The sequence below is a fragment of the Triticum dicoccoides genome, chromosome 3A, assembly GCF_002162155.2.
Source record: "Triticum dicoccoides isolate Atlit2015 ecotype Zavitan chromosome 3A, WEW_v2.0, whole genome shotgun sequence".
NCBI classification, from domain to species: Eukaryota; Viridiplantae; Streptophyta; class Magnoliopsida; order Poales; family Poaceae; genus Triticum; species Triticum dicoccoides.
This window is the reverse complement of record NC_041384.1, coordinates 521,364,466-521,377,064: the sequence shown is the minus strand read 5'-3', so window position 1 is coordinate 521,377,064 and position 12,599 is coordinate 521,364,466. Positions and strand designations below refer to the sequence as shown.

The window sequence follows — 12,599 nt, the reverse complement described above, 5'->3', positions numbered from 1 at the left end:
ATACCACCTTTGACTTCAATGTCTTCATACATCTTTAGGGGTCATCTCTGGTAGGAAAACCGAATCAATGAGGGACTTCTACCTGTGTTATCCTGCAATTCTCACAAACACATTAGTCCCTCAACTAGGTTTGTCGTCAATACTCCAAAACCAACTAGGGGTGGCACTAGATGCACTTACAGTACCGCACAATCTGACACAGAAAAAGATCCCTGGTAAGCCAGCGGTAGTACTGCTGCGGAGTCACCATCGGTACTACCGCTATGGAGCAGTACTGCCGCTTGTGACCCCTCAGCGGTACTACCGCTGGGTACCACGGTACTACCGCAGGGACCCTGACAAAAACCACACTCAAGACAACAAGAACTGCCACTACTTCTGCATATGAGCTCCGAATTGAGCAAACTCAAACTTGTTGGAAACAAGACGACGAGTAGCATCAAAACAGCGAGTGGAGGTATGCCTAACAAAAAGAGGAGTGAAACCTCCAACCGAGAAGAATCGGCAAAACCTCCAACATCGAAAACATCATAGAAGATGCAAGCGAACTCCGTTTTCGATGAACTCAAGCTTGTCAACAAGATGACCGTAAGCTCTAATACTCACAAAGAGAACCAAACAAGAACCAACAAAGATGATGCAAGGATGCAATGGTTAGCTCTCAACGAACGATACGATCAAGCTACTCATTGAGGGCCCCCCTTGATAGTATGGCAATCGATCATATAACCCGGTCTCCCAACTACCATCATGAGACCGGTAAAATAGAAAACCTACCAAGGGCAAACCTTTGCCTTGCACATGGTCCACTTGAGCTAGATGATGACGATTTTGACTCCCTCAAGTTGGACCACCTTTCTTGATTGGGTTGACTCGATGAAGACTAGTTGATTGCTCCCCCATACTCCACTATGGGTGAGCCACTCTTCCGCACATCTTCACAAGTCCATTGTCACCACAAAGGACGGCAAGCTTCAAGCATTTGATCTCTTCGTGATGCTCCACTTGAACTTGCACACCGCAACCTTTCTTGATTGTGTTGACTTGATGAAGACTAGTTGATTGCTCCCCCATACTCCACTATGGGTGAGCCACTCTTCCGCACATCTTCACAAGTCCATTGTCACCACAAAGGACGGCAAGCTTCAAGCATTTGATCTCTTCGTGATGCTCCACTTGAACTTGCACACCGCAACCTAACCCCACAAAGAACCCTCACGAAGACCATGGGTTAGTACACAAAGCGTAATTGACAATGCTTACCATACCATGGGATCACTTGATCCCTCTCGGTACATCTTCTACGCTTTGTGGGTTGGCCAACTTGATTCACTCTTTGACTTAGTCTTGATCAACCTCTCACAAGACCAATCTTTAGGTAATTCCTTGAATAGCACCTTGGTCGACACAAACTCTCCTTGAAACCAACACATGTACTCCAAGAAAAGCCTATGGACAAAAACCTTCAAATATAACTCAAGGCAACCATTAGTCCATAGAGATTGTCATCAATTACCAAAACCAAACATGGGGGCACCGCATGTTCTTTCAGTAGGCCTCCAGAAACTCCAGTGCATAGCGGACGGCTAAAGCATACTGATAATGTCAAGAAAAATTGAGGTAGACTAAAAATTGCCATGGGAGGAGTCCTCAAAGAAAGATCTGAAGGACTGGAGTATCACCAATGAACTAGCCATGGACATGGATGCGTGGAAACTAGCTGCCCATGTGCCAGAATCATGAGTTGATTGCGAGATTTTATAGGTTTCAGCTCTAGCCTACCCCAACTTGTTTGAGACTAAAGGCTTTCTTGTTGTTGTTATTTGATAATCACTTATTTGGTAAGAACTTATTGTATTGCCAAAGAAAAGATAATTTTATTCGGGAAGTCAAGAAAAGACGAGTGGGAAGAGGGAATGTTAGACGAAGGACGAGATGGCCACTTGGTGGTCTTTTCTCCCGCTTTCTTTTTATGTGCATGTGCATGAAGACTTCCTGGCTGTTATCGACAAGGTCAAGCCGGCTTCGGTAGGGGGTGGCAACAATGGCGTGCCGGTGGCTTGGTCTGGTGGCACTAGCGGTCCTTCGTTGGTCTCAAAATCTCGATCTAATTTTTATTATGTTTGAGATGCTTTGTACTTCTGGTGAGGTTTTATAGGAGTAATAGATCTTATGCTTTTCACAAAAAAAAACTTATCTCAACTAGGTTCATAGTTAAAAAAACAAACCTAAATGTTTTTGTGGGTGAAAAAAACAACAACAAAAACACAAGCCTTGGTTGTACCAGAAAGAGAGTCAAGCTAGTGACCGCGATGAAAATATAAATATATTGAGCAGCGTGCCATATGCTACAGTTGCGCGAAAATTGGGGTATTATGATTATAGTTTTAGCTAGTAATTATATGAATTTATTTTTCAAAATTATTTATCAATAACCGGATCTACCGGTGCCTCCAGGAAAGAAATATTGATTGAGAAAGAAAAGATTGGTTGTCTAGCAAGGCCTTGTATAATGCAATGTACTTAGGGGAGGTGGTTGAAGCTTTTTTTTTAACACCGGTGCTTGTTTGTATAAGGTTTCTTAAGCGCCTCTTTTGTAAAAATAGATATTGATGTTTAAAAAAATCGGTTTATTTTTCTGAGCACCTACCTAAACACCTGGCGTTGTATAAGGTCTAATGTGACTACATCCTACATGAGTTAAACAATTTGATCATGTGTTTTATGGTTTTGACTGAAGTTAAATCGTTATGGTTTTATTAGTTCTAATGGCGTGCAGAGCGTATGTCTCTAAAATGAACTTGCGTGTCTTGAAGGCACTATGACAAATGAGATGGATGATTCTATATTATTTTGAAATTATTATTCCAAAACGTTTGTATGTTAGTTTAATTAATTTTTCTGGCTGTTCGATTTGTGGACGATTCCTTGCGATGGGGCTATGGGGTCCCACCCCCTATGCCTCCTGAACTCAAAAGTGGAGGCAGTGAAGTTGCCAAGTCAGCCTAGACAGACATAAACAATGTTTTCAATCTCCACGTCAATTTTTTATTTTGACAAATCCTCTCCCTATCACGGCTGATACCCCTGTACCACCACCACCAGTTCGTTCTAGGTTCTCAACCAGGAGCCTAGGGCCCACACCTTTTTTGCTGAAGTCTGAAGCATGAATAATTGAATATATAACTCCTTCATTATCCAACTTTCTCAAGGAAATGGAGGGAGTACAAGATGTGAAGTGCAAAGTACAAAATACCACCTTTCTTCGGGTCAAAATACCACTAGTTAGGAAAGACACCGTGATAAGATGTGAAGTACAAAGTTACTACATAATTAGAGGACAATTATACAAGATCGTCATATCTACAAAGATCATGAAACGTACATGAATTATTCCTTGCGTGTCCGCTTGGTGTGAATACGGTTGACCCCAGTTTCGATTATTCACTCGTGAAGTTTGCATGCTTCCACTATTTGATATGCTCGACGACTTTCAAACCCGAGCGTCCTCAGAAGAATACCAGTTGTACAGACTCCCCCGACCTCCGTGGCCTGGAGCAACGGAGAGTCCCGCTCTACTAGCTTATATGTGCAACATTATCACCTTGAAAAGACTTATTTGCATCACGTAACCTGAATCCTTGAGAAGTTAGGGCGCCTACTTCGTTGTCAGAAAAGCCTTGTAAGCTCACCCGCAAATTATTTTCAAAAAAAGAGCTCACCCGCAAATAAAAGCACTGTAAGCTACTGGCAGCCATAAAAATGAAGAAGTCGAGAGAGAAAATTTGATGATGGCTTGCATTTGAGTATCATTTTTATTTTCGATCAACCAGGCTCACCTCAAGAAATATATTTTTTACCCAAAAAAAAGAGAGTGGGAGTTTACTGCACCACGGACATTTTGAGAAATGCCGACGTAGCTGAGGGTATCCACGCAAATACAAACATCAGCAAGGTCAGCTTCGTGAAGAAGAACGGTGGAGAAAAATCGCGGGAGAAGTGTGGTTGAGAAAAACCGTAATAACGCAGGCTGCCAGGAAAACGCAGCAAAACAGAGCAAGCAAAGCCCCACGGCCACCGGATCCAGCCGGCCTTCTCCTCGCTCCTCCCCTCCCTCCCTCGCACCGAAGCGCGATCGAGCATCCTCTACCCGATGGCTCCTCTCCTGTCTCCGCCGCTGCTCGCCGACCTGGTGGCCAAGGCCCATTCCTCCTCCACGGCCGTCCGCTGTTCCGGCAGTGTCCGGCGATGGGCAGTCGCGGGGCTGGCCGGCGCCGGGAGGAGGGACCGCCACCGGAGACGGAGGACGTGGGGGAGGAGGGGCTTCAGGGTGTCCGCGGTGGCGACGGAGCCCCGCAGCCCGGAGGGGAGCACCGCCGAAGATTACTACGCCGTTCTTGGCGTCGTAAGTTCTTCAGCGTCTGACCACTCGTTCGCACTCTTGTGGGAAAACAATCGTCTTTCCCCTGCTAGGTTGCTACTGAGCTGATAATAATTCCTCCATGTTTTCAGATGCCGGACGCAACACCGCAGCAGATCAAGAAAGCGTACTACAATTGCATGAAGGCGTGCCATCCAGATCTCAGTGGGAACGACCCTGACGTGACCAACTTCTGCATGTTCATCAACGAGGTTTACACGGTAAAATTCCCGAGAAATGAAAACCGTACGCTCTTTTCTTCAGGGGACACGAACAATTTGCGTTGCAATCTAATCGATGAAGTTAATAACATGAGCAAGGGATGAACAGGTACTTACCGACCCCGTCCAGCGAGCCGTGTATGACGAGATCAATGGCTTTACTGCAACAGCAACCAACCCCTTCTTGGATGATGCACCCAGGGATCATGTGTTTGTCGACGAGTTTAGCTGCATAGGTACTACTACCACTGATGGCTATAACCTGGTCAGGAGCTACTGTTAGATTATCTAAACTGGGTTCTGATTTAAGTTCTGCTCACGTCTGTGCAGGTTGTAAAAACTGTGCTAATGTGTGCTCCAAGGTTTTCGAAATTGAGGAGGATTATGGGCGTGCAAGAGTTTACAATCAATCAGGCAATGAAGAGCTAATTCAAGAAGCCATTGACAGTTGGTGAGCCCCATGTCTGCATTATTTCATTTGTACCTGTCCACTGCCGTAACAAATCTACTGAATGTGTATGCTGCCATTTGTGCCAAACAGTATGAGTGGGTTTTCCATTGGGGGAGTTTGTGACTACTGATAGTAATGCTCATAAACCTCTAAACTCTGTGTATCCAGTCCGGTTGACTGCATCCACTGGACTTCAGCAGCACAAGTTACACTCCTCGAGGATGAAATGCGCAGAGTCGAGAGAGTGAATGTAAGGAATTTCTGCAGTTAGTTAATATGCAATCACTCTGCTGTTTTCTACTGTATCGTACTAGATTCAGATTACCCTACCTTGTAATATCATATGATCTGCTTCCCATTTGAGCAGGTTGCATTGATGCTTTCTGGGATGGGGAGTTCATTTGATGTGTTCCGGATGGTAATATCTTTACCCATGTAAATTACATTTTTCTCCCCTAACTTTCTCTGTGTGGAGGCCGGGGGGTATCCTCCTTTTCGAAAAAAAAGCCCTTCCTCGCGTGATGATGGATGCGCTCTATGCAATGCAATTCATTATAAAAATTAATGTGCATATTTCTAAATACGTCCACCTTCTGAAGTTGTTATTACAGACTCTATGCAGTTTAAACCACAGTTCATGTAGTAGGTCTTTTTTTAGCGACGAAATTTATGTAGGTCTTAACATGTTCTATTTATCTTTCCTGCTGTCAGGCAAGTACGCGCTGGGAGAAAAGACAAGCACAAGTCTTGGTATAATTCTCTGTTCCATACATGGCTTTCTTTATATATGCATATGAAAATCCAGTTTAGGAGGATCATAAACTTCTGATTTTCCACATATCAACTGCATGTGTCTTGTGCTGAACCTCTGCGTAATGTCCTGCAGAATAAGGTGAGGATGCGGATGAGCCAAGATGATGCTAACAAGGGCAGTTCATGGAGTGATATATGGGGGTCACCAACAAGATACCAAAAGAATGGTAAAACTAGCATGTTTTCAATTCGTCGGATCATTTGGGATCCCATCCTTTGCCTATCTGTGTTCTAATACTCCTGCTGACATGTGAAACAGATGAGGACACAAAGGAGAGAGTGAAGCGAGCGGCTGCGGCGGCAAGGAGGTGGCGAGAATACTCGAGGAAAGGTGCAGACAGGCCTCCAACATTCAAACTTCCAGAGGCAGCGTCCAACCAGGAGTGAGAAGAGAACACGGTCGTTACACATCAAATGTGTGGTTTTATGAAGCGTTAGTTAACCCTCCATGTATAGCCTAATTATTTGAGGAGAGCTGCATAGCATTTGCTCTCCCGCCCTCGATTCGACGTGTTAGCAATGTCTGTAAATCATGTTCTAGAGCTGGCTGATGCCGATCTGTAAATCACCCATAGGATGCAGATTCCAGATGTAAAACAAGTGTACAATAAGCAGTGCCCCCTGGCTCCTCCCACAACCTCGTCGGTGTGTGCAAACGTAAAGAAACTCCAAGTGGAATTGTGCAGACTCTCAATTGGCAGATTGAAATGCGCAGCTCAGAGGAGATATCATGTGAAACTTAGAAGCTACAGGCGAGATGTCTTTATTTCAGATATACTAGTATGTGAAGCAAACAACGGGAACATCGTACCAAATTGCAAGATTTTGAACTGATGGAGGGCCTTCATCTGACGGAGCAAGCAACGGCATGAGCCCACGACCTGAGATGAGCCTTCATGGCCACACCATCGCTGACGGGCGAGCACCGTGGCGGTGCCGCGACGACGAGCGTCCGCCGCCACTGCTCCTCCTGCCATGTCTCGATGCGCTCTTGAAGCGCCCTGCTTCCCGGATCCGCTCTTCTCGCTCCCAGCGTCACCTCGCCGTCGACGCATTTGGGATGCTGATCTTGATTCCTGGGCGGCTTCAGCTCTTCCGAGTGCTGCTTGAAGCGCGGCCGCCGGTGGAGGACGCTGGAGTGGAACCAGAGCGAGTCTAGGCTTGCAAAGATCTCGTCGCCCTCCATTTCTTCTAGGAGTAGCTTCTTGTTGCTATTGCTACAGGCGGCCGGGGCGAAGTGGAATTTGGAGACGACGGGATTTTGGGGCTTGGTGTTTGGCCATGTCTGAAGTTTGGAGCGGGGGAGAGCTTTAACTTCGTCCGGCCGGGTGTAACGGCTCGGTGCTTCTGGTCAGTGATGACCGAAAAGTCCACCTTTTGCACAGGTCAGCTTGCTTTCCGCTGGGGATGATGGGCTCGGACGAGCCACTGGCCGCTGGACCCTTTTCAGCTGCCGACCACACCTAGTTTTTGTCTTTATGGCGAATGACACGCCTACTATATTTAGTAGGATTCGAGAAATGGACGCGAATTTGATGAACATAGTTTCATGCGCATCTCTTATAAATAGTAAATTAAAAAAACTAAAAAGTTAAAAAAATGATTTTTATGTAATATGCATAGTCAATTGTTTTTTTTGAAAGATCCAGCAAATGCTGGCTTTTCATTGATTATAGCAGGAAGCAGCGGAAGAACAAACAGGGGGTGAAGATCCGAGGATCAAGTGCGTAAGGTTGGCCACAGGCGGCCGAAAAACCCTAGGACAAGCAAAAAATTTCTCTTAAGGTGGTTCCCCGAATGGGCTCTCGATGCACGTTGCTCCTGTGATCCTCAGAGCTCGATGCCGTCTCGGATGCGCCTGATAATTTCTCGCACGCTCGGAAGGCTGTGTTGAAAGGTGCAGTTGTTTCTTTCTTGCCAAATCTCCCAGCATGCCAGCAGCAGGATTGACCGCGCACCGTGCCGCCGTGGTGGATCAGTGCGCGCCAAGATGTTCTGGATGATCGTGCTGGAGTTTCCGCGGCTCCAGCAGCTCACATGGGAGAGTGCGGAGCAGCCGTGCCATTGTCCGATCGCGCTCCATACGTTCCTGGACTCCGGGCAGTTCCAGAACAGGTGGCCCAAGGAATCGAGGCTTCTGACGCAGAGTTGGCAGAAGTAGTTGTTCGGCCAGCCCCGTCTCTGTAATCTGTCATTGCACCAGAGCTTGTCCCCCAATAGTAGCCATGAAAAAAAATTGATCTTCCCCGGCGCCCAGGCTTTCCAGATCAATTGATCGAAGTTGGTCGCCGTCCTACCCTGAAACTGTGCTTGGTATGCAGACCTGGCCGAGTACGTCCCCGAGCTCGAGAGCTTCCAGGTGAGTTCGTCCGGCACTCCTGGTCGAAGAGGCTGCGTCGATCGCTGTAGCTCGCAGTGCAAAGCCAGGACGTCCTCGAGGAGGTGCTGGTTTTGTCCGTGGGCAAAGTCGCGGATCAAGGTGTCGTCGCTCACTGCGTCGTGGACTGATATGTGCTTGCGTCGAGAGTGGATGAAGAGCCTAGGGAAGCGCTGCGAGAGACTTCCATGTCCGAGCCACGGGGAGAGCTAGAAGGATGCCCGCGTCCCGTCTCCAATCGTCACCTTCGTCGAGGCCGAGAAGAGTGCCATGTCCGCATCATCACATGGCAGTGCAGAGCCCACCCAGGGCCTTTCCGGGTGGTACTAGGCGATCCAAAGCCAACGCAGACAGAGCGCTCTGCCGAAGCGCTGCAGGTCGGGGATGCCTAGGCCTCCCTGCTCCGTTGGGACACACACCGTCAGCCAGTTGACCTTGCAACTGGCACCAGTGATCTCTTCATCTTGGCGCCAAAGGAAGCGCCGCCTGCACTTGTCGACCTCCCTGAGGATCCTCTTTGGGACACGGAGGATGGTGAGCGCGAAGGTTGGCATGGCGCTCAACACGCAGCGGACGAGCGCTCGGCGTCCCGCCATCGGCAGCAGCTTGCCCTTCCATCCCGCTAATCTCGCCTTGATTCTATCGATGATAAACTGGAGGTGAACGAGGCGTAGACGGCCCGTGGTGACCGGGAGGCCTAGATACCTAATGGGGAAGGGGGCGACAAAGCTCGCAAAACCCTGCAGCACCTCCCCAATGTTGATGTTTTCGCATCGGATGAGGGAGACCGTGGATTTTGGCTGGGTTGATGCGGAGCCCGGTTGCTTTTCCGAAGTCACCTAGAATGCGCAGCAGGGAGTCGACCTCGTCGCGGCTAGGGTTTAAGAAGATGACGGCGTCGTCAGCATATAGGCTCACCCGTAGCGCAAGATCACGTCCAGGGAGGCGGGGGAGGAGTTGCTGATCCACAGCCGTGGCGATGAGGTGATGCAACGGATCGATGGCTAGGATGAAGAGGAAGGGGGACAGCGGGTCGCCCTGTCGCAACCCCCGCAGGTGGAGAATCTTTGGGCCTGCCGTGCCGTTGAGGGAGATCGAAGATGAAGCAGTGGCGAGAAGACGCGCGACCCAGTCCCGCCAGCACGCGCTAAACCCTAGTTTCTGAAGCAGTTCGAGGAGATACTCCCAGGACACGATGTCGAATGCTTTCGCTATGTCCAGCTTCAATAGAAGACACGGTGTTTTGCGGCGATGCAGGGCCCGGACGGAGTTTTGCACATAGAGGAAGCTGCCATGGATGCACTTTGTCTTGAGGAATGCCGTCTGCGCGGGCGAGATGATTGAGCCGATGACGGAGGCAAGCCTAATGGAGAGGACCTTGGAGATGAGCTTCGCGATTGAATGGATCAGGCTGATGGGCCTGTAGTCTGTGATCTCTGTCGCCCCGTCCTTCTTTGGCAGCAGGATGATCGCCGCATTGTTGATCACGGACATATCGCGCCCCGCAAGGTTGTAGAACTGATGGAAGGCTGCCATGACGTCGTCCTTGATGATGGGCCAACAGGAGCGGAAGAAGGAGTCGTTGAAGCCGTCTGGCCTTGGGGAATTTTCTTGTGGAGACTTGCAGATCGCTGCCCACACCTCCTCCTCGGTGAACGGGGTGTCGAGGCCCGGCCGCGGGCAAGGTTGGCAGGTGGACGGCGTCCCAGTTGTTGGTGCAGCTACGCGGTGTCGCCGTCCCCAAGGTGGAGTTGAAGTGCTCATGGATGATCTGCTCCTTGTCGCCATGAGAGATGGCGATGGCGTCACCGCTGCGGAGGGCGTGGATGAAGTTCTTCTGACGCCTGGAGTTGATTTTGGCCTGGAAAAACACCATCTTGGCGTCGCCCGCACGTAGCCAGGTGACACGCGATGCCTGCCATTTGCGGGCTCTGTCGATCGCAGCGAGGCCGAGGATGCGCATCTTAAGCTGTTTCGGTAGCTGCAGTTCTTCGCTCGATAGCTGCATGCGCTCCTGGGCAATGTCAAAGCGCAGGATGATCTCATTTGCCATGTGCATCTAAAGCCTTGTCTCACTGAAGAAACCCTTCGCCCAAATCTTCAGGTCTTTTGCCGTTCTAGCCAGCTTGGTGTTGAGACGCTGGAAGGCGCAGCTGGAGGCGACCGGTCGGTTCCACGCGCATTGGACCGTCACATGGAAGCGAGGAAAGCACGGCCAGAAGGATTCAAAGTGAAAACGGGCCACGCGACGGGGTGAAGAAGCTTCAGACAACAGCAAGGGGCAGTGGTCGGAGCATGATGTTGAAGCGGCATGGAGGAGATATGACGGGAACATGGAGCTCCAGGCCATATTGCAGAAAAATTTGTCTATGCTAACTAGGGCTGGTGTCGTCCGCTCGTTGCTCCAAGTGAATTTTCTGTTTTTGCACTTGATCTCTTTCAGTCCTGCCGCGTCGATTGCAACTCTGAATTTGCCCATGATTCTGCGGTTTATGTTGCTGTTGTTCTTGTCTCGGGCCTCATAGATCAAGTTGAAGTCGCCATTGATGAGCCAGGGGGCGTTTGTTGGCGGTGCAACTCGGGCTAGCTCGGCCAGGAACTCATCTTTCCTCCCATCGTCGACGGGTCTGTACACCGTCGTCATCCAAAAGGATGAAGTTGTTGCCGCTAGGGTGATTTTGGCCGTGATGGAGAAACGGCCAATGGCGCTGGATTACATGTCTACCCGGCTCTTGTCCCAGAAGATCGCGACGCCACCACGAGTGCCAATCGTCGGGAGGACGACGCAATCGGCGAGCCTGCACCCGCCAACCTCTCTAACTAACGATCTACTCCACTTGTCGATCTTAGTCTCTTGCAGGCAGAGAAGGGCCAGCTTGTGTGTTTCTGCCGTCTCGCACACTACGGCTTGTCGGGCCGGCGAGTTGAGCCCTCGGACGTTCCAGCACATGATTTGGTAGTTTGTGTCAATCATGGGGAAACGGGTTATAGCTCCGACGACTAAGACTACTAGAAAGCAAACACAAGTACACCACCATCGGTCCAGAGGATCGCCGGCGGCCACCAATAGGCCCCAAATTCCGCCGACGATCAGCTATGCCCCTGCTACGAGAGCACCTTAGACTGTTACAACACATGGAGAAACCTATCTCTACCCACCCGCACTCTGAGCGTCGTCGGACGCTAAAACTACTAATGGAATCTAACATGGGGAAGCATTAGTCCTGAGCGGCCTATCCGTCTTGTCCGTGCATGCCCGCGGCTATCTTGAGGGCCGCGGCGTCAAGGTTGATGAGCTTGGCAATGGTCTTGATGTCAGAGTCAGAGAACGGCTCGTCGAAACGGCGGATCAGTGCCTCTGCAGCCTTGGTCGTCATGGTCTCCTACGGTCCCAGGATGCCCAGGCCGTGCACGATGCGTAGCGTGGCCCTCTGGCTGACCGGGACGCTGGATGGGTTGGCCGCCTGACGAGCACTCTGGCGGGACGGCGGTGCTGCAGGCCTGGAGCATGCCGGCGTCTTGGCGCGAGCTGGGGCCTTCCCCAGCACGGATGGCACGGGGGTGGTGAACAGCTGGCCCGGCGGGGCGCCGCTACCACCATCTTCAGAGATCTGCATGTGGCACACTTGGGAGGTGACCGCGCCGAGCTGCAGGGAGTGCGTTGTGGTCGCTCCAGGGGTGTGTTGGGCGAGGGAGAGGACCGGGCCATCGAGCACGCGGCCAGTCCCCTCTCCATCGGCCGGGCCATCGAGCGCTAGTTTCAGATCCCCGCGCACCTTCTCCGCGTCATGAAGAAATCATATCCGTAGTAATCTGGACAAAAAATCATATGTTATATTCGCGTATGAAGTTTCACGAAAAAATCATATCCGTAGCTATCTGGACAAAAATGACAAAATCAAAGCTATAATAAAAAAACATTGTTTGATGAATAATATGATCTCAGATGTATTGTTTTCACCAAGAATACCATGAGTGTCAATACATCACGAAACTTCACAGGTCGACTAAGTTTTATGTCCCGAAATTCATAATTTTACATATTTTTCTAAAAAAAATTCAAATTTACTATTCATATGGGTGCATGTGGAACCATGTTCATCCTTGTATTTTCGAATAAAAATCCACTTTACAACTCTAAACTTGCCACTGGGCTTAAGATTGGAGGTAATATCACTCGGAGTCATAGAACTTGCGTGGCATACATAGTTTGGTGGTAGAACTTTGAAAACACGATTCTGTCATCACCTAACTTGACTTAAGCGTGCAAATACGATCACAGATGCGTATGCAGGCGTATCTGTGTGTATGGCCCAC

The 12,599-nt window shown here is 49.5% G+C and overlaps 2 protein-coding genes across 2 annotated transcripts; one reads left to right on the top strand and one right to left on the bottom strand.

The window, feature by feature from the left end:
- Window positions 1-4,153: 4,153 nt before the first annotated feature.
- On the top strand, window positions 4,154-6,599 carry LOC119268937 (chaperone protein dnaJ C76, chloroplastic-like). Its single transcript, XM_037550657.1, has 9 exons — window positions 4,154-4,405; window positions 4,513-4,641; window positions 4,751-4,877; window positions 4,972-5,092; window positions 5,261-5,342; window positions 5,460-5,510; window positions 5,804-5,842; window positions 5,979-6,072; window positions 6,165-6,599. The coding sequence occupies exons 1-9, from the start codon at window positions 4,154-4,156 to the stop codon at window positions 6,290-6,292; spliced, it is 1,023 nt and encodes a 340-aa protein (XP_037406554.1). The 3' UTR covers window positions 6,293-6,599.
- Window positions 6,600-6,640: 41 nt separating this feature from the next.
- LOC119268939 lies at window positions 6,641-7,218 on the bottom strand. The gene has a single exon (XM_037550658.1). The coding sequence runs from the start codon at window positions 7,089-7,091 to the stop codon at window positions 6,750-6,752; it is 342 nt and encodes a 113-aa protein (XP_037406555.1). The 5' UTR covers window positions 7,092-7,218; the 3' UTR covers window positions 6,641-6,749.
- Window positions 7,219-12,599: the final 5,381 nt, after the last annotated feature.

Bases quoted from the DNA above. Each gene is read 5' to 3' on its own strand.
- LOC119268937 (XM_037550657.1), top strand. From the start codon at position 4,154: ATGGCTCCTCTCCTGTCTCCGCCGCTGCTCGCCGACCTGGTGGCCAAG. The intron at 5,093-5,260 runs GTGAGCCCCATG...CTGTGTATCCAG, and splicing joins CAAGAAGCCATTGACAGTTG to TCCGGTTGACTGCATCCACT. The intron at 5,343-5,459 runs GTAAGGAATTTC...CCATTTGAGCAG, and splicing joins GCAGAGTCGAGAGAGTGAAT to GTTGCATTGATGCTTTCTGG.
- LOC119268939 (XM_037550658.1), bottom strand. From the start codon at position 7,091: ATGGAGGGCGACGAGATCTTTGCAAGCCTAGACTCGCTCTGGTTCCAC.